Here is a 13,917-nt window from a genome sequence, read left to right on the forward strand (position 1 = left end):
CATTTTACCTTCTAAACTTACTATGGATTTAACCATTCCGCCTCCCAACTACTACTTTTTTTTCCTTTCCCCTTACACTCTTTCAACATGTTTATTGTTTCTACTTCATATCACGACATATTTCAATAAGACACGAAAATAAACGGGTTGTCGATTATGGTCAAACTCTCTCAACCCGTTTACTATTTCAATACGACACAAACCCAACACAACACATTTGTCAGGTCTAATTGTATGGATATATATCTCCAAAAGGTGTTAAATTAAACAAAACAAACCAGTTTCACTTCTCATTGTTAAAACCAAAAACAACATGATACATAAAATTTAATGGATTATATTTCGATTAGCAAAACCGAAAACCAACAAACATTAGAAAAAAACAAAACCAACATTGTAATTTTTTTTTCTGTAAACTATCCTTAACTTCCTCAAAAAAAAATAACCTCATTTCATTCCACTCTCTTCAAACATCACTTTTACGCCTCTTTTTAGCCGATTTTTTTGTTTTTGTAGACACCAAATCGTCAGTCTCCTTCTACACCCAAAAATAACAACCAATTTTGCTTACCTTTTAATTTCCAAATTTCCAAAATCATAATTCATAAGAATTAAAACAAAGTAATTTACCTTCTTTAATCTCTTCCTTTGTCTTTGTCTCCCTTTATTTTTCTTCAAATCTTGTCCTTCATTCTTCTTTGACTATAACATAATTCAAAATTTGTCAACTTTCTATAAAAGAAAACCCAAATGGGACCCACATATCAAAACAATATTCACAATAATCACATAACAAATAACAAATTACAAACCATTGCAAGAGCTAAAGTTGCAGCATGTCTTTCTTGATGAGTTTCTCCTTCTATTTCTCCATCACTATCTAGCATCATCTTAAGCCTTCCTTCCTTCAATAGTTTCACAGATCGACTATGCCTCTACATTAATAACTAAAAGATTTAAAACATTTTGTTGCATAAATTAATTAAAAAAAATGAAACATTTTTTGTTTATATTTTATAAACCTTGGATTGGAGATGAGCCTTTAATGTTTCTTCTGTTAGACAAACGATTCTTGGGCATAACTTACACTTGAAAACCGATTTACTTTTCAAGACACAATCAAGAAGATCATTTTTTATTGCCTCTTTGTTGATATTGTGTGTGTTATTCATATCCAATTTGTTTTCAGAAGACAATGGCAAGCTAATGACATCATCATTTGTGAGTAAACCTGTCATATAATTCAAAAGAATTAAATAAAGGAACAAACTTTATAACAGTTGAAATATAATTATATAAACCAAATACAAATAACTCAACCTGAAGAGTCAAGGGTAGCTTCATCTGCTGACCCATCTTCGCTTTCATATCCTAAAAAAACAAGATTTTGTATAAATTTGATGATTTACAAAATCATCAAGTGAAATATAATAATAATGTACCAGAAGATGAGGAGGAATGATGGTCTTTCTTTCTTGATTCCATGACCATGTTGTCATTATTTTCTTCTTCTTCTTCATCTGTGTCTACTGATGCTTCTGCATCCAGTTCAGATTCTGAAGATGATGAAGAATCTGAAGGGACATCTTTATCCCCATGTTCTTGCTTGTAAAACCTCCTTTTGATCATATCTTCTGCTAATCAAACTGGGCATAACAGAACAATAATCCAACAAAACAGTAAGCCACATTATATAAACTCATAAACCCACATACTTAAACATGCGTTTACACAAATGCATATACTTTTAGCCAAATGTTGAAGTTCACAGTAATTCTTTGTTGATACACATTCTAGATTAGATGATACCTCTGTGGAACTTTATACAATTAGCAATTTTTCTGTCAAATAAGCATGAAATCCATATGAATACTACAAATGAAACTCGACACTTCTGAAATCAGAAGCCAAACTCTAGTTGGTATTTTTGCTAGATTTAAAGTCATTTGAAGCAAACAACGCAGGTATGTGTTTCTAAAACTTGAGAACCACCTTCGAATCAAATAACACTTTCAGTCGGCGCCCTAGTTTACGAATATACACCTTCGAATCAAATAACAGAGGGAAATTTTCTTAAAACACGGAAAATACCTTCAAAAATAGCATTGGAATCTTATACAAGCATGTGAAATAAGAAATTGTGAACATTTTCAGTCGGTGCCCTAGTTTACGAATGAAATTCACAAAGAACAAGCTACCAACAATCAAATGAGGAAAAAAGGGGGGGAAAGATGAACTTGTTTTGCTAACTTCGGGTTGAAATGGATTCAGAAGTACTTGTGTGCGAATGTAAGGGTAGATGGCTAACCTGCGTGACGGCTGAGTGTTAAAGGAGGCGACCACCGGAGAAGGGTTTTTAGCTTCGGAGAAATATGGCAGCAGTCAAGTCACCAGAGTGATCGATGAGGCTCAATTAGGTCAAAGGAGGGTTACAACTTTTATCAGTCACCCCGCCAAACAAAAGAAAAAATGATATAGAACTAAAAATATATTTTTGTATATATATTTTTTTTGTTATCTTTTATTTTGAAATAACAAATTTAATCTATTTTTAAAATATTCTTTAATTTCACACTTATGTTGATGATCATATTTGAACGGGATAATGACTTAAAAGGGTAACGAACTTTCGACTTTGTTCACATTTAGTCACTAAACTTTTTTTCGTTATCTATTTGTCATTGAACTATTGAAACTGTTCACATTTTACCCTTATGACCGGCTGTTACCGGTCATAAGGGTAAAATGTGAACAGTTTCAATAGTTTAGTGGCAAATAGATAACGAAAAAAAGTTTAGTGACTAAATGTGAACAAATCGAAAGTTTGTTTCCCTCTAAAAAGTTCAATGACTAAATGTGAACAAACTTCCTCTTGTATTATGTTTTAGCAAATTATTTATTTTTGTTAAATTGTAGCAACATTTGTTGATGATGAAATCTATGAAATAAAAAAAAACAAAACCCCGAAAAATATATTAAAAAAAACGAAAAACCGAAACCGAAATAAAAACCAATGGTTTGGTATTTTCCAAAATAAAAAATCACAGTTTTCCAATCTGATTTTGGTTTTACAAAAATTCAACTTTCGGATTTCCATATCTAAATCCCTCCCCCTTTTTATAATCGACAAATGATTATAAAACCAAAAAGGGAATGAGAAAGCGCTCAATTTAGAATTTTCTATCCAAAACTCCCCCTTTATGACATGAGAGATAGAAAGAGACATGTAAACACCTCTATATAAGGTGGGTTCATACCACATGTAGAGGTGTGCTTGAGAGATGTAACATTGAGAGTGTTAGTGTGTGTTAATTATGTAGATTTAGATCTAGATCCTTTTTTGTAAACACCTTTCATAATCGAATGCATCTCTTAAACACCCAAATCACCGTAATCTTTGTGTGTTCTTTAATTCCGCATGTCAAACCAATGGTCATAATTCACATCAGTGAGAATGGTTCATTTTTTTGTAAAACCAAAATCAGATTGGAAATTTTGATTTTTTATTTTGGAAAATGTCAAACCATTGGTTTTTTATTTCGGTTTCGGTTTTTTTTTTATAAATATATTTTCAGGGTTTTGTTTTTTTTTATTTCATAGATTTCTTCATCAACAAATGTTGCTACAATTTAACAAAAATAAATAATTTGCTAAAACATAATACAAGAGGAAGTTTGTTCACATTTAGTCATTAAACTTTTTAGAGGGAAACGAACTTTCGATTTTGTTCACATTTAGTCACTAAACTTTTTTTCGTTATCTATGTGCCACTAAACTATTGAAATTGTTCACATTTTACCCTTATGACCGGTAACAGCCGGTCATAAGGGTAAAATGTGAACAATTTCAATAGTTTAGTGGCACATAGATAACGAAAAAAAGTTTAGTGACTAAATGTGAACAAAGTCGAAAGTTCGTTACCCTTTCAAGTCATTATCCCTATTTGAACATTCAGCTTGAAAGAATGAGACAACACCAAATACGGCTAGAAGCCATTTAATATTTTTTTTTCTTTTCTTAAATCAAAACAAGTATGAAGATTAAGAAGATAATAAATAAATTTCATATGTTATTAATTTATATGAATAAAAAGTAGATAAAAATAAAAAATAAAAGAAATTTAAATTCTTTTTTATAGTAGATATCGGCTTTTTATAATAATTTCTTTTCATAAAGTAGATTTTTCTTGAAAAAAAAAATCTAAAAATGCTTTCAAATATATAAAAATTTGTATTTTCTTATTTATCTTGTTTACCTTATAATATATCACGTCTTTATATATATTAAAAGAGAAACTTTATGACATCATCTTCAACAATCAAGACCATTCATTGTGTTTTCTTGATTAATTTCAACCATTGGATCATTTTGATGATTTCATCCTAAAATTAAATTAAATTAAATTAATATTGACTAAATTTGAAAGTTTGACTAATTGATTTAATGTTAATATCATTTATAAAATGAATGTATTCAACTCATTTAAACCTCATCATAATTTTTGAAAGTAAATTTTGTTTCTTCCTAATTAAAATCACATTCATAACTATCACCTTTCGTATATATTCTTTCAATCCATATCTATTATATGAAACGTATCTATAAGATTGCGGGATATCGTTGCTCAATTTAAAAAAATCAAAGAATTCGAAATTTGATATCATTTCTATAATCATTGTTGAAAGTTATGTATAAATAATGTGCTACTGTTCGTATATTATGTTTTCTTCAAACCCTTTGCAGCATCACATTCGAATAGCATCACCCTTTGCAGCAACATGTTCATCATCCATGTTCCTTCTTTAATATGATGTTCTTAATTTTTATTAATTCTATTTGATTTTTTGATTCTCATTAGTGTTATATATGATTGTGATCTTTGAATGCATGAATAATCTTGATTATAAATGTTAGTATTAGTTTTTCAATCTTTTATTTTGTCTTTTTAACCTTGCATTTGATGTTGCACTTTACATGTTTGATAAAATACCCATGAGAAAAGCATAGTGACTTTTGATTAACTGTATGTATGTATGTGTGTCTTACATAATTAGATTTTTCTGAGATTGTTTGGATTGCACGGTAGTTGATGATTAAAAACTACCATTTACCCTTCAGTGTTTTTAATTATCAATATTACAATGTTATTAATTTGACATATTTGCCCATAATTCTTGGTTTTTAACAGATTTAGTTAATAGCAATGTACTTTGACTTTAATCTATAATGTTTTGAATTGCAATTTCTAAATTTCTTTTGAGTTGTTGTAACTGTGTTCAGTGGATACAAAGTGCATTGTAATTTCTATTTTGTTTTTAACATATTTAGTTACTAGCAATGTGCATATGTGTTTTTTATTTAAAAAGCCAAAGCTTTTATTTCAACATTTTTCCCTAATCTGTCCATGTCCTTGAAAGGTCATATATCGGTCATGGGAAATCCTTTTTGGTCGAAATCAGTGAACAAAGTTTCGTATTTAAGACAGTTAATCTTGAAAATAACATAATTATGAAAAATTATAAAGTAAGATAAAAAAAATTATAAGATATTAGGTGATTTGTAAAATATACAATTAGTAAACGCGTTACGATTATTAGAAAAAAAAATAAAACCGTTAACATTAGTAAAAATGTAATATATAAACTAAATTATCACAATAGTAATGAAATGTCATTATTTGATGTTTCATATAATTGAAAGATATATACCAAATTACATGATATACCAATATTATTCAAATTTGCGTCAAGTCTAATGCAAAGTTCTTGCGAACACCAAATAAATAAAAACAAACATAAACGCTAGCACTTATATTCATAATCAATTTAAAACAAACCAATCATGATTTAGAAAAGAATTTCCGTTGATGATATACTAAAATCAAAATTCATATAACATTTAACATTCCATAAATTATACTCTATTACTTTATTTAAATAAATGAAATAGTTCTTAATATTTAATACAGTGAAAAAACGGTATATTGATCTAAATTAAGTAATCTTATTATGGAATGAACGTCTAAATAGAATGTTTATGCTTATATAACAATATAATTAAGTAACATTTCCAAATAACTGAAAAACATAGAATAATGATAAATGAAAAATAAATAATTCAAAAATACCAAAAATTGTCATGTGACAAAATGAATGAGAAAATAATATGTGGCAAAATGATTCTTATTTATTAAGATATATTTTTTTTATTTGGCTTTATCTTATTTTTTTATTTTGTTGACTATTTATAACTTTATATGTATTTTTTTTATATATTTCTCCGAGTTTAAAATTTTATATTTTGACGACTTACACATTTCCTTTATCAAATTCAAACTTTCCAAAATCGGATTCCGATTGTAACCTACCAATTTAAACGTCATTAATTTCATCTATAATTTCACCTAATTTAAATTTGTATTTCCCTTATATAAACTTTTTTAACGATCTCGATTTTTTCCCTCCAAAAATATTTCAAACATTTATTTCTTAAGCGTTCCTTTATCAAATTTAAATTTTTATTTTCCTTATATCCATAAAAAAATTTATTTTGATAACTTATGCGTTTCATTTATCAAATTTAAATTTTCCAAAATTGGATTCAATCGTAACCTATCAATTTATTCGTCATTAACTTAATCCATAATTTCAAACCCAATTTAAATTTTTATTTTCCATATATAAATTTTTTTAGTGATCCCGATGACCCGATTTTCATTCCAAAAATATTTCAAGTATTTATTTTTAGATAATGTTGTCCCCTTATAATTATTCGTTTCCTCATATAAAATAATAAAACTTACCAATATATATATATATATATATATATATATATATATATATATATATATATATATATATCGATTTTATAAGCAACATTAACACTAAAACAAAAGTGATTAATTTTTTTATTTTGTATAACATACCAACCTACTTTGTGTTATCTTTATATAGTAATAATAAAATTTGTAATTTTACACAACAAATATACATATTTCGAATTTTCTCATATTATTATACCTTACAAAATACAATTCTCTCCAAAATAATATTCGTCAATAATTTCATACATAATTTCACCAAATCTAAATTTGTATTTTCCTTATATAAAATTTTTAATTGATCCCGATTTTTTCCCTCCAAAAATATTTCAAGCATTTATTTTTTAAATAATGTTGTCCCATTATAATTATTACTTTCCTCATATAAAATAATAAAACTTATCAATATGCCTATATATTTATATTTAACTTTTATAAGCAACATTAACACTAAAACAAAGTGATAGACTCAAGTGACGATTCATCTTCTTCAAGAAAAGAAAAGAGCTAAATGTCTTGTCCCTAACGTTTTACCTATCAATCTTTCGTTAAATTACACTAATGTAATTTTCTATGATTTTGAAGGTACTCATATGTGATGAAGAATGTCGTTCAACTAATAAAACAAAAAATATTGTGTACAAAGAGGTCCTTCAACAATTATAGATATTTATAGATTTCAATGTATCTTCTGCATATTTCAATAATACCAATAACCATAACTTTTTTTTAATAATTATTATGTAATATCTGTAAACATTTGTATGTCTTTTTTTTTATATGTTCTCTCACGTTATTTGTATGTCTTTTTTTATATGTTCTCCCGCGTTTAACGCGGGTTATAATCTAGTTTCTTTTTATAATGGAAACTGAAAGTCTTTTCCATAATTAAATAACTAGATGAGTTTCCCACGTGTTGCGTGGGTTAGAAAGTACGTTAATCAACATGGTCTCTTGAGTTATCTGCAATAACTATGATCTCGAGTTATCTGCAAGAAACAGAAAAACCTTAACGACATAATGGCAATGTATTTTCATTGATACAGTCAATGCGTTAGTTACATCGGAAGGAAAAACAACAATCGAAATATTCTGATATCTAAACTATTGACCACTTACTTTTACACACTGTAGATGATTTGGATGCAGAACCGATTTCTTTCATGGTGTCAAAATACTGTCTCGCTGCATTTAATGAAGCGTGTGCAGTGTGTGAAGGTAGATATGTGCCATTTGGCGTTTGTGCTTGCCATGTTGTAGTATGATGCCGATTGTAGACTTGGAATGTCCCTTGGATTCATCCAAAGTTCAGATGTCTCTGCATGGAATGGAATCAGTCTTTGCATTCCATTGTATGAATGGAATGAGTTTCTTGTATTAAATATATTTAATGGGAAATTGTGAAAAATATATTAATAGCACTGAGCTTTACCTAAGGATTAGGGACATAAACATTCCCATCTTTGTACATAAGCCAGGCGGAATCATCAATTCCGGAGGCTTGCTGCTGTTGTTGTTGTTGCTGTTGTACCATGGGAATTGTGGTTGTAGGAATGGTGTTAGCCACATGAGAACTAAATCCCTATATGGAAAAAAAAACACACAAATGATCACGTCATTTTTTTAATCAAGCCATCTACATTTTTATTTTACCCATAAATCCAAAAAAAATACATTAAAATAATATTTTTTGGTGAATTAAACCATGGCATAATAATATGTAAAAATGAAATCATTTTTAGCAGATACGTTAATTTTGGTCATGACCAATTTGGTCATTTTGGTGAAAATAACCATTTGTCATTTTCCCATATCAATCTAGTTAAACAAAATAAAAAAATATATATATATTTTTGTTAGTCAAACCATGTTAAAAGAAAGTATTTTAACCAATTTGGTAATTGTAAGCATTTAAATTTAATTTTTACCAATTTGGTCAAAATGACCATTTTAGTAAAATTACTCATATCCAATAGCTAAAACAGAATAAAAATAACGTTTTGGGCAAGTCAACCATGGAATAATAGGTAAAAAAGAAAGTATTTTGACCATTTTGGTCATTCTAACCATTTAAGTAAAAGTTTTCCGTTTTTGTGATTTTACTCATTTGAAGTTAGGTAAAACTGATTCCAGGTAAAAGCCATTGGAAGTCTCATTTTAGAATCAAAAGTTGTTTCAATAGCAACTTCTTTTGAAAGAATATCTCCCTCCACTGGATACATATGCAATATACCATCTTGCTCTCCCACAATGGCGTCATTTCCATCAGAAGCAACTACACATATACTCACAGTAAACCCAAAGTCAACATTTGACAACATTTGTGTAGCCTTCAATTATCATCCTCGTAATCCTTTGTTGACCACAGAAAATTCAGTCCATCAAAAAAAGATTGAATTTACAAAATCAAAAGTTGACTTTCACTAATAAAGTCATCTTTGACTATTCATACAATGGATGCCTGAACTTCGACGGTTTAAACCAAATGTCCCAGACTTCCAGTAGTACCCGTTGGGACAAAATTAGGTACAAGTTCAATTTACATTTCAAACAATAATTTTATTTTGCATTTCAAGATTCCTTTAAAACAACCACCTATATATAATATAATTTCTTGAAAAAAGAAGCATTTTAAGCAGATTTTTCGTTTTTTTATTAACAGATCTTCGTGATGACAGAGGATATTTAGCTGATCACTTATATTCCTAAATTCAACATGATCTTCTTTGTCAGAACTAAGAGAAGTTTTAGCCAAACACTATAGATTCACTCTTGGTCATATTTATTCGGTAATTGTAAAACGGCATGTGATGAACTGATAGAGTAGAAACATTGACGAAATAAACTTAATACATAAATGATACATGTAAAACAATCAGATTAAGGTAACAAATTTATGAATATAAAATTATAACAAACCTCGATTGGCTATTCATATTTGTGCTCCCATTTGCACAGCTGATAGCAGCCCAAAATTAACTAATGGACCTAAACACATATCAATGATTCCAGAGATCAAAATCTAACGACAGAATTGAATCAAATTAAAAATGGTGACATACCTGGTTGAAATATTCAACTTTTCAATAATACACAATGCCAAATGGGACATGTAGAAGACCTCCGATTTCCTACAAATAAAAAAAAAAAAGTTCAGTAATGGAAGAATTGGATAAAATTCATTTCAAACTCTCAATTCTGGATCAGACTGGTGTTAAATGAAGTTGATTTGAGGGTTGTTGGGCAAAAGACATTGATAACAAAAAAAAGCACTTTCCCATGTTTCCCGTCTTCAACATGTACATATCATGGACCAAGTAAGATATTGATAGTTGAATCAACTAATCCAAAAATTGATATAAAAAAAACTAAGTGAAATAGGTAATCAACTGAGTACAGAAGTGATGATTAAGGAGAACAAATAAATTCGTTGAAAAAATGAAAAATTCTCAGTTTTGATTAGCCTACGATAAGTAATAGTTAACCCACGATGGCTACCACTGAAAAACGAACCAGCACATCGTCAGATTGTGGGTGAGTCGTTTTGAGGCGTTATAAACCCAAATAAAATCCCTTCCTGTTGCAGGAGGCAACGACTTTAACCGGAATCACTGAAGCAAATATAAAAAGGAGATGAAGTTGAATACTTACGGGGAATTGGCTTTGATTGAAAGAAGCCACAGGAAACGGTGTCGGAAATCAAGATAGCGAATCGATTCGGGTTTCCCTGAGTTGGTTCAGAATATAAACCCCTAGCTTCGTATACACCAGTTGTTGGTATTTATACCAGAGGAGGGAACAACTGGAAGTTACCGAATGTGTCACTTTACCACTTCGATTTTGCTCATCTGACAGCATCTCCACCAACGAAACCAAAAAGTGAACCATCTGATCTGCTTCGTTTTTCGACTATGTCTGTTTGTACGTGTCTCTTTCTGTAATATACATAGAGAGAGATAGGGAGAGGCGATAGGTAGGTGAGTCGAAGAAGGAGTAGGTTTCGACAATGGAATTAACAGATAACAAATATCAAAATAAAACAACCATTAAGGTTACCGCTAGCAGCTGATAATCGACTTTACATTTGGATGCAATTGGGAGAAGAAAGAGGCGGTTGTGTGACGGTGAGTAATGGAAGAGACAGAGTTGGTGTTGAGCGATCGTGTGTAGGACGGTGGTGGTGAGACCATTTTCAGGTTTAACGGAGAGGTAGAATCTACAGAAGAAGCGACCGATAAAAACACAGATAAAAAAGGAGGTCGGTTACGAAAAGGGGAAGAAGTACAAAAATCCGAATCCTATTGGATGAGAAGGCGGTGAAGCAAAGGCGGACAACACGTAGCCACTAACAACACCTGTACAGAATGTTGTGTACACAAAATATAGAAAACTGCAAAATATGACCTCCTAAAACAAATAGGCCAGGAATCACAACTACATGGACCAAATGAGACAAAGATTCTCCGTTTTACTGTTAAAACTTTTCAGAATCTTAATATATACTAGAAAGGTTACCTCGCTACGTGGGGGCCAGAAGCTTTCAATGTTGTTTCCGAATCGATAAATATGACAGACGTAGAAAGTGCAAGGATGAAAAGCTCGGACTTTGCTCCAGACCGTTTTTTTCATGTTTTTATGAAAAAATGTAAAAATGTTGACTGCAAGGACCAGAAGTGTCAAAATGATTAAAAAATTAAAGGGGTAGGAATTAACAACTTTTTAGAAAAAGGATCAAAGTTCTCAAACCGTTAAAGTTTTGTGGCCAAACTTTAAATATTAAAAGGTTCCAAAAAAGTGTAAAAATATTGATTGCAAGGACCAAAAATGTCATAATGGGTAAAGAATGAGGAGCAAAGTTGCCAAAAAACATTCAAATTTACTATTCCTAACTTTGAAGCCCAACAATAATACAATGGCCAATTCTGTCAAGAAAATTACAAGTTCACTTTCCTTTTCTTGAAAACTTTAATATATATATATATATATATATATATATATATATATATAATATAATAATTACTTTTCATTTTGTTTTATTTTATTTCGGTTGATGGGCCAAAAGTAAATTTTGAGCTTATAAATCTATGGACTAAATATCTCTTTTGTTCCCGATAAATTACTTTGATAACTATGAGCCCAAATTTCTTTCTTTTGTGGTTTGATTTAACACCAAAGCTAAATACATTTTCTATATCCATAAATAAAATAAAATGCAACAAAATAGCATATCATATATCCTAATAAATAAAAATGTTTTTGCCACTTATCCTATTTTCATTCAAAAAATATCCTAATAAATAAAATTATTTTTGCCACTTATCCTATTCTCATTTAAAATGTCACATGACTTTTTCTCATTTTTTTCATTTTCTTTTTTTTTTTTTGATTTAGGAAATTTTGATTTTTTTTTCTTTTTTCTTAATACAAAAAATAATTAAAGTTTGACTAAATATTAAACTTGATTAACTCCTTTTAATGGTAAGGTAATTTGTAAATGGAATGTATTGAATTCAAATAAAACTCAACATAATCGATAAACAAAAATATCGTTCTTTCCTTTTTTTTAATTGGTTATATGTTTCATATATGCTTTTATTCATAGCTAATATTGTATAAGATTTCACAATTTTAGAATTTCAAATCAAAGAATTCAAACTAATTTGATATCGACCATTATTGATATCCATTCCAAAATCGTTTTTAAAAATTATGTATACCTACAATCTCATTCGGTTGTTATCACAATTTCTTGAAAGCTTTACTTTGCATTGTCAAATACAATACCATCTTCATAAAGTTAGCAAAAACATTTTGATTTACTGATTAATTTCTTCTGTAAAGTATTTGATTATATTTTCTATGCTCAGTCTACGTATCAAGAGTAAATTACACGAATGGTCCCTATGGTTTAGGATAATTTGCGCGTTTGATCCCTAACTTATTTTTTTAACTCGGAAGATCCCTACTATTTGTTTTTGTTACGCGCTTGGTCCCTACTGTTTGTTTTTGTTACGCGCTTGATCCCTGTCTTACCTAAAAAGACTATTATTTAAAAAGGAAAAAATGGTGGGTAGGTAAGGTAAGGTGAGAGGGGTGGGGTTGAGGTGTGTTTATTTAAATAAATTAAAAAATCAATGGCAAAATAGATTTTTTAGGTAAGATAGGGACCAAGCGCGTAACAAAAACAAATAGTAGGGATCTTCCGAGTTAAAAAAATAAGTTAGGGATCAAACGCGCAAATTACCCTAAACCATAGGGACCATTCGTGTAATTTACTCACGCATCAATCATATATGTTTCATGCATTGGTCGAATTCTCATGTATTATAATATTCGAAACTTGTTGAGGTTGTAATGTATATATAGTGTTCGATTAAATGTCTCAAAGAAATAGATTTTCACATGGAATGCATCTGATTTATATATTATTTTTTATTTGCATTATTTTTACTTAAAGACACTAATATGGACTGGAGTCCTGCCCTATCAATGGAGTTAGTCTGTTGGGCGCAAATGACTATTTATAACAACATTCATGATGTTAGTATGATGTTAGTATGTTCGATTAAATGCCTCAAATAAATAGATTTTCACATGGAATGCATCTGATTTACATATTATTTTTTATTTGCATTATTTTTACTTAAAGACACTAATATAGATTGAAATCCTACCCTATCAATGTTTGGAGTTAATCTGTTTAAAATGACCAACATTGATGATGTCATTCTCTCTTTCTTTCTCTCTCTCTCTCTCTCTCTATATATATATATATATATATATATATAAATTGTCTTCATTTACAGAAAATAGAAATTAAAGGTTATTAAAGTTGAATACGATAAAGAATATCAATTATGTAAACTATAATTAAAGATATTAACAGATGAAACAGATGAATTATGGATACTAAATGTATAAAATCATTTTCGTCTAAAATCTCTCTTTATCATATTTAGAAATGCTCTATTTTCACCATAGTATCTCGTTACTTGTCTTATATGGCATCCATTCCATATTGACGATTGACTTTGTTAAAATTATGTTTTCATGTCGTTACTTACATATATTTTTATTTAATTATGGTTTATATATAT

At 29.2% G+C, this 13,917-nt stretch overlaps 1 protein-coding gene and 1 long non-coding RNA gene across 8 annotated transcripts; both read right to left on the reverse strand.

Annotated features, from left to right (window-relative positions):
• Positions 1-263: 263 nt before the first annotated feature.
• LOC145169167 (stress response protein) lies at positions 264-2,447 on the reverse strand. The gene is made up of 7 exons (XM_079087738.1): positions 2,309-2,447; positions 1,443-1,646; positions 1,321-1,371; positions 1,023-1,231; positions 813-935; positions 631-702; positions 264-538 (listed from the first exon to the last, which is right to left on the reverse strand). Exons 2-7 carry the CDS (start codon positions 1,627-1,629, stop codon positions 467-469), a joined length of 714 nt encoding a protein of 237 aa, XP_078943864.1. The 5' UTR covers positions 1,630-1,646; positions 2,309-2,447; the 3' UTR covers positions 264-466.
• A 5,014-nt stretch (positions 2,448-7,461) lies between these two features.
• On the reverse strand, positions 7,462-11,185 carry LOC145109043 (uncharacterized). Of its 7 annotated transcripts, none has more exons than XR_013708720.1 (6): positions 10,472-11,169; positions 9,883-9,951; positions 9,740-9,808; positions 8,253-8,402; positions 7,940-8,138; positions 7,462-7,809 (listed from the first exon to the last, which is right to left on the reverse strand). It is a non-coding gene; the product is annotated as an uncharacterized LOC145109043 (long non-coding RNA). The 7 variants fall into 7 exon arrangements; XR_013708726.1 differs by lacking the exon at positions 7,462-7,809 and adding an exon at positions 8,888-9,173 and having other exon boundaries at positions 7,830-8,138; positions 10,472-11,185; XR_013708723.1 differs by lacking the exon at positions 7,462-7,809 and having other exon boundaries at positions 7,830-8,138; positions 10,472-10,755; positions 10,903-11,180.
• Positions 11,186-13,917: the final 2,732 nt, after the last annotated feature.

The sequence above is a fragment of the Lactuca virosa genome, chromosome 4, assembly GCF_052849685.1.
Source record: "Lactuca virosa cultivar CGN04683 chromosome 4, Lactuca_virosa_CGN04683_v6, whole genome shotgun sequence".
NCBI lineage: Eukaryota > Viridiplantae > Streptophyta > Magnoliopsida > Asterales > Asteraceae > Lactuca > Lactuca virosa.